This window comes from Mastigoproctus giganteus, chromosome 7 (assembly GCF_048544385.1).
Source record: "Mastigoproctus giganteus isolate SK-2022 chromosome 7, ASM4854438v1, whole genome shotgun sequence".
Lineage (NCBI taxonomy): Eukaryota > Metazoa > Arthropoda > Arachnida > Uropygi > Thelyphonidae > Mastigoproctus > Mastigoproctus giganteus.
Window position 1 is genome coordinate 42,613,445 of NC_143581.1, and position 12,635 is coordinate 42,626,079.

Below are 12,635 nucleotides of genomic sequence, written 5' to 3' on the forward strand. Positions count from 1 at the left end.
TGATTATAATTTTAAAAAAAAAACATCTTATGATCCTGATTTTTACCATCTGTGATATTAACATTGTTGAACTAAGTTTACTTTGCTAAAACATCATAGCATTTCATCATATGAATAAATCCGTCCTAGTTCTTTCTGGTGGTCGGTCAAATAGGGGAGCCAACCACATCCTATGTCTGGCAGGGAAAATTAAGATATGGGGGCCCACATCTGGTGAGTATGGGCTTGGCACACCCAGGGTCCTGAGCCAGATATCATCATTCTTCTCTTTCTTGGTGATTCCTTTCTCTCTCTCTCTCTCTCTCTCTCTCTCACACACACTCTCTCAGGGTAACTTGGGAATTTTTTTTTTTTTTTTTTTTTTTTTTTTTTTGGCTGGTGCAGCATAAGCCTCAGGCTTCCTTACACCATATAGCTAATAATAATAATAATATTCTCTGATAGTATATAATAAGTTCTTTCTTGGAATCAATAAGTTTCATTGTATTGTGAGGTGGACATTAATGGTAACTTTTATTTTCAACTTATCCGGTAATCGTCATTTATAGTGAGGATTTATTGGTCATTCGATATTTTAACAAATAATTATAATGGAATAAGTGGACCAGGGTATGTCTGCCAGGAACAAAAATTAATGCTATTTTGATATTTTAGAACAGTTATCTTTTGAGGGCACAAAAGGTGATATTGCTGTATACTTTGGTACTAATGAGTCTCACACCGGCCGATCTGAGAGTGTGCGTAAGGCTCGTGGGATATAATTTTTCTCAGCATGGTCTATGCTTGTTAACAGGGGATACTGTTTTTACAGGGATGATATGCACTTAAATAGGAGTGCAAGAATATTTGCTGATGCTTTCAAGGCAGTGTTAGGTGGGTCAAAAAACTGTCAGACTTGGGTGGGTTGGGGCATATAGTGACAGCTGCCACAAGATGTCACTACTTGGCCCTCCTCCACATCAGTGGCTAGTAGCAGTGGCCAGTCAGATTCAGTGCCAATTAGAACTCAATTCCCCATTCTGTTTAGAAACCTTAAAATCACTCAACTTAGCATCATTTTAATTTGTGCCGCCAGGCAGGACAGGCACAAGGCTGCACAGTGATGTATCTGCTGAATAACTTACTACACACACACATAATGACCTAATTAATCGAATGATGTGGAAGGAAAATTTTAAGATCAATTTGTATTCCAGGTATAAAATTCTAAGCTTGAACTAAAGGCACATGCAGTAGTAATAATATATTTGCAGTTTATTATATATATATATTTATATATTTTTTTTTTACACAAATATATGCACTGCTGCTCACCTTTTTTAAAACCCAATAATTTTTTTCATCTGCTTTGTCAGAATAAAATGAAATAACTACAAATTCCACAGATTCGTCAAGAGTTCACAAAATGAACTTTTGAGATTGTTAATTTCTTATAGTGAACATGCTTCTGTATTGAGGCACTGTTTACAGAGAAACCAATTCACAGTACAGTATTAAGCTGGCAAAAAAGGAATGGCTTGGTTACAGAATCAATCCCCCATAGTTATATAGTGTTTTCTTTACAGTTTGTGTAATGTTATAAATCACACTATAAAATTTAAAAGAACTGAAGTAATTCAATTAAAAGGACTACAACGGTTCTCAATGCAGGTTTTACAGTAATATACCATTACCTGAGATGAAAAAGATGAAATAAAATGTAAAAAGGGAGAGGGTTGACTTATACTGTGAATATGTGGTTCAGCAAAATTTTAAGGCAAAAAATACAAGACAACTTATATAATGAAATATATGGTAAGTTTATTTTTATTGTTGTGTTAATTAGTATTCAAATGGCTAAATCATATAAGGAAGTACTTTTATCTGCATCTGTCAAAAAATTAAATAAAAAAAACCAAGTCATATATACTTTTATTTTTGTTATGGCATTTCAACAGTTCATATGCTCATTACTATCCTCTCTACCAGACTGTAAGTGAACTAGTTAACTATTGCTTGCAAGACTTTATAATATCTGGAACAAACAACTGCCATCATGAGGGTTGCAAATCTTAATACATTTAGGTAAAGCACATGTAAGTAGCATCTTTGTTTATTACAAATTTGTACATTTTTGCCCAAATAACCAAAACAAAATATTATTTTATAAGACCAATATCTCACTTATTATTTACTTCCCAAGGCAGACCAGGAGTATCCTTGGTCTGCCATGTAAGACGCCTCCGTAGCCAGGTGGGCAGGAGCAGCAGTGCGTAGCACATGCTTCTTGATTAGACCAGGGTTCGAACCCGTGACCACCAAATGTAAAACCATTTTTCGACCATGAAAACTAAGACTTTTTCGGCGATGTGGGCAATTTGACAAGAGCTGACGGGGTTACTCCACTTCGATGTAGTCGGAGGATACATCCAGCGGTGCCTACAACCAATCGCACTATATGCATAACCAATCTGGTCTTCTGCACCGACCTCATACATAAACAGATTCCTGGCAGTCGAGTACTGGGTAATGCGATGGATGAACAGTCACGGGCAGCGCATTCACCATCTCCAGGGTTGTTTTATATGCCAATTTAAATATCACTCCCTGGAGAGTTCACATTGCATCCAGGAATATTCTTCTTCTGTCTCAGATGCTAACTGGTGTGATTGACGCCCCCAGTCTTCACGGAGTTATCGCTACTCCACGTGCTGGACACAGTAATGACAATCCCTACTTACCATTGCATTCTACACTATCCAACCTGTGCTGGCTGAAGAACTTCTTTCCGAACAACGCAGTCCCCCTTTTCAATACATTGGCAATAGATCCTGTGAAATACTGTGAAGGCAAGCAGTACAGAGTGAAGAGCCTCTCTGAAGCTTACAGCTTGCTTGAACTATAGAAGTATGAAGAAGAAGCTTGAATAGGAAGGAATGACCAAAATATAAAATAGCTGTTGGACATCTACTTTTAAATGGTACTGTGAATAATTTCCTCTTCTAAAGTTGCCGATAATTACATTCTGTAAATAATACTGTAAATGATTCGCACTTCTGTAAATATTGTAAACATGATTTGTAAATATTGCATTGTAAAAATTGCCACTCTTGCATTTTTGTACACCCTTCTAGCAGGTTGGCTGTGTAAAAGGGGTAAAAGCAATCACTTGCTATTAATAAACGGATTTAATAATAATAATAAAATACTGAGGATGCGGAAAGGTCAGGGAATGACCACCGCATATCCCCAGAGCAATATGGCCTTAGTTGCTAATGCTCTTAAAAATCAAATAACAACAACAACTGCCATGTAAATCAGATTATTACCATGGTATTTGCATAGTAATAGCCCCTCGACGTGGGCACCTGTACGTGGTGAGGGGACCTCCCAGTGACGCTGCTGGACTTCCAGACTAGCGTCACTGGGATCCAACGCCCACAGCCCAGGTTCCAGGCTTACATCAATGGAATCCGGCGTGTTTGCCGTGCGCTGTGACCCGTGGAAATTCGGAAAGGGGGATCCTGGTGGTTGAGGGGCCCAGCTTCAATACACCACTTTGGCCCCTGCTTCGACAAGACGGGTGGTCCTGGAAGGCCTGGCTAGGATCAATCGGCTAGTAGGCTCGCCTGCGAGGGTCAACCATGTCAATGCCACGCCCCTACCCTCATGTTCCGAGGGACAGGATTCAGGCTGGCGGCGGTGCGGGTATAGTGTCTGGGTAGCCCTGGCGTCCCACTCCCGAGCGCATTTATTGCATGCCGGGTAGTGGGCGTCCCTTTGGGCTCCGTGGTGGGTGGGGAGCCCGGGCACTGAATAAATAAAAAATCTCTATGAATCTTGATAAACTTACTCCTTCAGGGGCCCCAACCCGGTTCCTATCTGAAAATTTAGACAATGAAGCAGATAGCATTATTGCTAAAAAGAGGCAGCGAACCGAATTACCATCAGGGCCAGTCCCAAGGTTCTTAATCATGCATTCTACCAATGAGACACCGATTGGTAAAATGTCGCCCTTTTTTATTCAAAAAGGGTTAGATGGGTTAGCAGGTTCTCCCAAATCAGTTAAGAGGCTCTGTTCTGGAGACCTTTTAATTGAAACTAAAAATGACAGGCAATCTGAACATCTCCTCCGAACAACATCAATTGGAGGAATCCCTATAACAGTGACACCACACAGAACACTCAATTCATCGAGAGGTGTCATTTCGGAGTGGGACCTTCTCGACGTAACCGAGGAGGAAATCTGCTCCGAATTAAAACCACAGGGAGTCATTGCCGTCAAGAGAATTACTGCGCGAAGGGATGGAAAAATTGTTAAAACCAGGAGCGTTATCCTGACTTTTAACTCTCCTAAACCTCCTGACGAGATTAAAGCTGGATACATCAACTGTTCAGTGCGTTCATACGTTCCGAACCCTTTACGGTGTTTTAAATGCCAGAAGTATGGACATTCTCAAATGGCCTGCCGTGGAGTCCTTGCATGCGCTCGATGCGGTGCAAAGGACCACGAAACAACAGCATGTTCAGCCGCAAACCCACCTGTATTAACTGTGAAGGCGAACACCCGGCCTATTCACGAGCATGCCAGAGGTGGAAAGAAGAAAAAGAAATTCAACGGCTGAAGGCAGAGCTAAATATATCATACCAGGAGGCAAGGAAATCGGTCAAACCCCTGAATATCAAGAAACCTACCTACGCCCAGAAGGTAGCAGGGAGATGTTCCATCGGAACTCAGACGGACATGACCATTCCTCCAAAGGAGTCTTTCACTCCCATCGCGCGATATCTTCTAAGTTCTCAAAAACCTGCACAGAAGGACCAATCAGCTGCCACTCCTATATCGGTACCTCCTAACGCTCCACAAGTAACAAAGGTAACTATGAAAGAAAAGAATAAGAAAGGGGAAGTCCCCCCTAGTACCCAAGATAAGATGGATGTTGAGCAGAAGGAGGTACCCGAAGATTCAGTCTTGGAACTCTTTGCGGAGGAAGAAATGGACACGGGACAGCGTCCATTCTTCCCCAAAAAAGATAAATCCAAGACTGATAAAAGTAAGCCCTCAGCACCTCGGAAGCCGCCTGATGGACCCACCAAGCCAAAATAATGGCTAAATTCCTACAATGGAATTGTCGTGGATTCCGGCAAAATATCGATGACATCAAGGCCCTCCTGCAAAAGCACAAGCCAGTTTGCTTTTGCTTGCAGGAGACATATCTAAAGGCAAATGACGATCCCACGATGCATAACACCACCATTTTTCGTAAGGATAGAATTGCGGATGGCTCTGTACATGGGGGAGTGGCTATCCTTGTGGGTAACCAGACCCCAGTGCAGCCCTTGCTAATTACAACTAGCATAGAAGCTGTTGCAATTCGCCTTACGGTGGGATTTTTATTAACTGTCTGCTCTATCTATTTGCCACCTGGGACTGACATCTCCCAGGAAGACCTTGATGATCTTCTAACGCAGTTGCCTCCCCCTTTCTTACTTCTCGGGGATATGAATGGACATAACACCCTGTGGGGTAGTGCTAACATCAACGGAAGGGGACGACTCATAGAGCGTATGCTCAATGACAATGACCTTTCCCTTCTAAATACTGGAACAAACACCTTCCACATGCCTACCCGTACTTTTTCTGCCATTGATCTCTCTATCTGCTCCCCTTCTCTGCTCCCTTCACTCACTTGGGAAGTGGAGGAGAATCCATACGGAAGCGATCACTTCCCCGTGATAACCTTGTTACACAGTGGGAGACCATGTCTTCCTTTTAGGTTACCACGGTGGAAGATTAATCAGGCTGACTGGACTGCCTTCCAACATCAGGCAAATTTTGATCTTAGCACAGTCAGTGAAGAGTCTATCAATGATGCAGTTAAGTACATCACAGAAAATATTGTCCAAGCAGCTGCGAATGCTGTTCCAAAAACATCTGCCCGGTTTCCACCATTTCCTAAACCTTGGTGGAATTCACAATGCACGGCAGCAAAAAAGGCTCAAAACAAAGCATGGAGGATATTCCGCCGATATCCTACCACGACCAACCTTATAGCCTTTAAACGTGCACGAGCCAAAGCACGATATATCCGCCGTCAGAGTCAAAAGGAATCGTGGATCCGTTTTACATCATCTATTAACCAGTCTACCAACTCTAAGGTAGTCTGGGATAAAATCCGGAAAATGAAGGGAAAATATACATCCCACCCTTCTTCAATCCTAGATTATAATGGATGTGCTATTGCAGATCCAACTGCAATAGCTAACTGTCTTGGGGAAACATTCTCTAACATCTCTGCAACATCTTCGTATTCCCCAGAGTTCCTGGTCTTGAAATATAAAATTGAAAAACAGGCACTTAGCTTTAAATCTAAGAGCCTCTATCCCTACAACGGGGATTTCACTATTCAGGAACTCAAAAGAGCCCTCGCTCTTTCCAAAGCAAGTGCCGCTGGACCAGATGGCATCCATTATGAAATGATTAAACATCTTTCACCAAAATCTATGGATTGTCTGCTCCTTCTGTATAACAGAATCTTTACTGAAGGGCAGTTTCCGGACTCCTGGCGAAAGGCAATCGTTCTTGCCTTTCCTAAGCCAGGAAAGGATCCAAAAGTCACCACCAATTACCGTCCTATTGCTCTGACTAGCTGTCTGTGCAAAATCCTGGAGAGAATGGTCAATTCTCGTTTGATATGGTATTTAGAATCAAATGACCTTCTCTCCAGCATCCAGTGCGGCTTCCGAAGAAACCGGTCCACTTTGGACCATCTTATTAGATTGGAAGCATCCGTCCGGGATGCTTTCCTAAAACGCGAACACTTGGTGTCGGTGTTCTTTGACATGGAGAAAGCGTATGACACAGCTTGGAGATTTGGCATATTAAAAGATTTGCACAGCCTAGGCCTTAGAGGGCATCTTCCTGTGTTTATTCAAAACTTTTTAGCCAATCGTCTTTCCAAGTTCGTGTGGGATCCTCACTCTCTCGTTCCTTTAGCCAAGAGGAGGGAGTACCACAAGGATCAGTTTTAAGTGTCACGCTTTTCGCCATCAAAATAAACTCCATCACAGAACAACTTCCAACTGTAAACAGTGCCCTCTATGTTGATGACTTCAGCATTTTTTGTCAGTCATGCAACATGAGGGTTATTGAAAGACAACTGCAGAAAGCCGTTGATCGACTCAATTCCTGGGCGCTTGCTAATGGCTTCAGGTTCTCGCCGGAGAAGACCGTTTGCGTACATTTTTGTCGTAAGCGTAATCTTCATCCTGAACCTGAATTAATGCTCGGACAAAATGCTATTCCAGTAGTGTCAAGCACAAAATTCTTGGGACTTGTGTTTGACAAAAAGTTGACATTCCTTGAACATATTCGTCAACTTCGTACAAAGTGCACGAAGGGACTAAATATTCTTCGCTCTCTCTCCTCTACGCGTTGGGGAGCAGATAGGTGCACCCTACTACGTATTTATCGTGCACTTGTACGATCCAAATTGGACTACGGGGGCCCAGGTATACTCCTCAGCTAGAGACAGTGTCCTTCGATGGTTGGATCCCGTCCACCATCAGGCTATCCGTCTCGCTACTGGAGCATTTCGAACATCTCCTGTCCAGAGCTTATACGTCGAAGCAAATGAACCACCGTTATCCCTTCGACATAAGCAGTTGTCTTTAAGATATGCTTTAAAGCTGAAATCCCTGCCAGACCATCCTACGTGGACATCCGTTTTTGAGCCACGTCGGGAAAACTTGTACAATACCCGCCAGACTGCCAACCGACCTTTTGGCATTCGTGTCCAAGAGCTACTAAGAGAGTTTAACATCATGGTAGACAAAGTTGCACAAACACCAAAAGAGACTCTTCCACCCTGGCATGCTCATACTCCATTGTGCGACTTCTCCCTTAAGAAATGGATAAAATCTGAGACCTCATCATCTGTCTACCATCAGCTCTTTTCCGCACACCGAGCTGAGTATTCCGACTTCCTGCCCGTCTACACAGACGGCTCGAAGTCTGAATCGTGCGTAGGATCTGCTGCTGTCTTTCGGGACACTATAATATCTCAGCAGATTCTTCCCGAATCCAGCATATACACTGCAGAGCTGTATGCTATAGAGTTAGCCTTGGATCACATTCGAACTTCTCAATGCCAAAGGTCAATAATATATTCTGATTCTTTGAGTGTATTACAGGCTTTATTATCTTTGAGACACAACTGTCATCCAGTTCTCTCTCTCGGGTTCAGCAGAAGATATATTCTCTTCATAAATACAAATTTGATATCCGTTTCTGCTGGATTCCTAGCCACATTGGGATAAAGGGAAATGATTTGGCTGACACTGCAGCCAAATCAGCAGCTCCCACAAACAATCGTTGCCTGTCAGTCCCCTATACAGACTACAGGCAAATAATACACCAAAAGATATATTCCCAATGGCAAGAACTATGGCATAGAGAGAAAACAAATAAATTATATCAAATAAAGCCTCTAATACAAACATGGCAGTCCAGTCTGCGCAGGAATCGGAGCGAGGAAGTTGTTCTTGCCCGACTCCGCATAGGACACAGTCATCTGACACATTCGTTTCTGCTGAGGGCGGATGATCCTCCTATGTGCGAGCAATGCGACACCATTTTATCCGTTAAACATATTTTATGTGACTGTTCCAGCTTTAGTAATGCTCGTTTTATCGCTTTTAACCATCTGACTGAGCCTTATACACTCAGTCAGATTTTATCCGACAATGACCATGTGTCTGCTATTTTTAGTTTCCTGAAATCAGTAAACCTTTTTAATCATATTTAAAAAATCTTATTATTTTAAGATTTATTATTTTTACCTTGTTTACTGATATTCGTCCTTTACAGTTTATACGTGGCTTTTATACCCTGACTTAGTGACCTAATTCGTTAGGTCACTGAAAGATTTTTACCATTTTTATGACAAGGTTTTGGCGCATTATAGCCTTAGTTGCTGATGCGCCAATAAAACTAAACCAACAACAGCATAGTAATAGATTTTTAAACTTTATTTCTGTATTATATTTCTGGGAATAATGAAATTTATTTATTTTTTTAATTTTTTTCAATGATATCTAGGAAGAAGTGGACATTGCATGATTTTGAGATTGGCAGACCACTTGGAAAGGGTAAATTTGGTAATGTTTATCTTGCTAGAGAAAAAAAAACAAAATTTCTTGTTGCACTTAAGGTAAGTTGATAGATAAATACAATGGAAATGTTCTGTGACATATTTATACTTTACTTTAAAATTCTATAGTTAGGTTTAAAACAAAAAAAAAAAAGTCAACAGATTCTTTTTGAGTCACCAACTGGCATATTTTAACTTTAAAAAATAAGTGGCTTAGCTGCTGTTCTAAAAGAGAAGCTTTTACTTAATCTGGACTCATCGTGTCATTTTGATATTTTGCATGCTTTGAAATATATCATACAAAACACATTTAAAATCTAGTTTGAGGTTGTTTAATTTTCAAGACAATTATCATAATCTTACAGTTCCCTCTGTAGCAAGGAATAATTTGTTTTCAATCAACCATAAGAATGGTTGATTGAAAACATTCTTTTTAAGGTTTCTTTTGTGCAAATTATAACAGAATCCTGTCAATGATATTAGGAATTTTTATGGGTCTTTTTCACAACATGGCTGAGTTGTCAGTCTCAGGTGAGGATGGCGTGGTTTTTTCCCCCTGGAAACTTGGGTGTTTTGTCCAGCAAACTGACCATAGAACACATGCAATTTACAGACATATTATATGTAGCATAACGTGGCCTAAGTTGCTGATGTGCTAAACCTTACAACAGCCAATCATTATAACAGCAAAATGTAGTGAAATCCTAGCTATCCTGAGTCCATGTGATTGCAGCTCATGGAGCCAGCACATTTTAAAATTTATATATTTAAAAAAGGACAACTGCACCACCTACATACCTACCCAGAACCAAAGAGGAATAAGCAGTTTACTTGAGTTAAACTGCAACAAAAATTTTTTCTTCTCTTGGATGAGGATATGTTTACATACTTGGAAAGCTTAGACTCCAGCTGAAATGGTGGAACCCAGATTCATCTCCTACTCAATATATCCTTTTTTTTTTTTTTTTTGTAGCATAATAGGTGCTCATACGATAATACTATTTACAAGTTCTGCTCTTTCTAACCATATAATCCACTGACTTGCAACTTTGCAGTAATCAAGATCATGTGAATTACATGCTAATCTGTTTTGAACAAACACTAGTTATCTCAAATTCATGCAAAAATAATAAATAAATAATAAGACATGAAACAAAGCATATATGTCTGGTCCCCTCCCCCCCCAACACACAACCACCATGCATTGAATGCATTTAACTGAACAACCCTCATATGCCTATTTTTTTTACAAATGATATTTATTTTAGTTTTGTTTAAGAGCATTGATAAAAGTACTAAATTTTTGAGAGGGATGTTATGAATTTATTTATTTTGGTTTATAGCTTCATTGCAAACTATTTGCATCACAGAAAGATATAATATTTGCTTCCTTTGATTAATTGTAAGTGTACTTTCAATACAGAACATTACTTATTCTGGGTTTTTCAGCATGCACTGAATGCCTGTGAACATACACACTTGTACAGACATAATACACAATTGTGCAATATGTTCTAAGTTGCTGATGTGTCAAAAACTAAGCATTACAAAATAGGAAATACAATTTGTAGCTAATTCAACTGATCTCAATACATTTAATAAAATCCCCGGAGAAGTGGTTACGATAAATAGATATGACTTTGGTTGCATCAGCCAAAATGTGCTAGTAGTAAGTGACCACTGCTGTTACGGAAGAATCTGTTTTTCCAAATTGTAACTTTCCAGTGTACCTTCAGTTATTTGACAGTTAAAATTATTCATTTCAATTTTAGAATTTCCTTCGTCAAGATTTTTTTTTTTTTTTGATTTTTCTTCATTTATACTTTTCTGTCTTACCCATAATTATGACTGCATCTTCAGTACAAAATGTTCTTACTTCCTTTGCATAAATTTTTAGTTGTTATAGTTCTTACTATTTCATTTGTAATGTATTTGTAAATTTTCCTTTTCCCATTAAAGGTATTATATAAGTCTCAAATGGAAAAAAATGGAGTAGAACATCAGCTCAAAAGAGAAATAGAAATCCAGTCCCATCTAAGGTAAATATATAAACTTTATTCATTGGGATTTTATCTAAAATATGAATAGATGTTGAAGTTATTGTTGGTGAATTATAAGAGATTTTTTATATAAATTACTTCTAATTTAAAATTTTGTTTCCTTTGAGGTTAATAAAATAATTTTGTTGACTGTCTTACAATATTATTTGATGTGTGGTCAGAGTTAAATTGACATAACTTCTTTTATAGTGTGTGCATACCCCCCACAAAGTTCTCTGTGATGCCGTATGCCAAAAGGGTGACAAGTGACACCACTCATCACCCTTTTGGCCCAAGATTTAAGTGCCATTGCAAACCTGAGGAATTTTCTAAGGCACTTTGTTAGATGTACATGCAGAATCTTTTTCTAGATTGACATTCTAGAATTTTCTCTTTAAAGATTCAAATACTAGCTTTTAGAATAATTTTTCTGGACTAAGTCATTAATTTTAAGCCAACTATTTGCATTTCATCAAAAGAGGAAATGCAAGCTACTAAAGACCTATAAACTGTGTGATGATCTTATGAGGTATTGAGGTAATCACACAATTTATATGGTTTCTAGTAGCTTGCATTTTTATTTCATGCCTTCATCTTTGATGAAATCTATATAATTAGCTTGGAAACCACTGGTCTGCATCAATTTCCTCCCTTACATAATTTCAACTGATTCTCGTAGGAAATATGTTCAAAAACTTCGATTTGTGATTAAAAAGTTCTTATCAACTTTAGTTTTCATATATAGTAGATTAATGACCTACGATATATAAAAACCAAGACCTGTAATTGGTTTAATCATCTTTTCCATCTATTTTATCTATTTATTTATAACTCATATTTATTCATACCTCAACTGTACATGAAATGTGCTTTGGTTAATTGTAACAATGTCCATAACATCTGGAGCACATCCCTGAGCAGTGGAGGCTTTTCATTCATTCATCCAATGTCAGTTTGAAAGCAGTTTTACTCCATAATGGAAATAAGTATCCATCTGTACCACTGGCCCATGCAGTTCACGTGAAGGAATGTACGAGAACCTACAGGATCTTTGGCAAAACATATGCTATCAAGAATACAAATGGAATATCTCTGCCGACCTATTGGAGTAAAAGTTTGACTATAATTAGGAAGCTAGAAAAAATTTCAGATTTTTAATCATTAATTAAAGAGTAATGTGGCAGTGTTATTTTTGAGAGGGTTCTGTCAGGTCCTGTACCACTATGCTGGGTTAATAATAATCTAAACTTCTGCTGTGATTGCCTCTGAATCATATCTTTTCTTGTTTTAACAGTTCATATAACCTCTTTGAATTCTGTATTGCAAAATATGCATAAAAAATACATTTGCTCATTGACATTTTAAGGACTACACATAAACTAAAAAATTCCATACCAGTTCTTGAATATGTCCATTATTATTATTATCAGTGTGTGTTTACCTTTGTGATTTATATTGTTTTCAA

At 39.0% G+C, this 12,635-nt stretch overlaps 1 protein-coding gene across 1 annotated transcript in view; it reads left to right on the forward strand.

Moving 5' to 3' along the window:
- The window catches only part of LOC150082848 (aurora kinase C-like), a 72,863-nt gene that overhangs the window by 31,480 nt on the left and 28,748 nt on the right, over window positions 1-12,635 (forward strand). Inside the window, exons 4-5 of the mRNA XM_090378296.1 lie at window positions 9,080-9,191; window positions 11,091-11,170. Of these exons, the coding sequence (XP_090234422.1) occupies window positions 9,080-9,191; window positions 11,091-11,170 (192 nt within the window). The remainder of the gene's footprint in view (window positions 1-9,079; window positions 9,192-11,090; window positions 11,171-12,635) is intronic.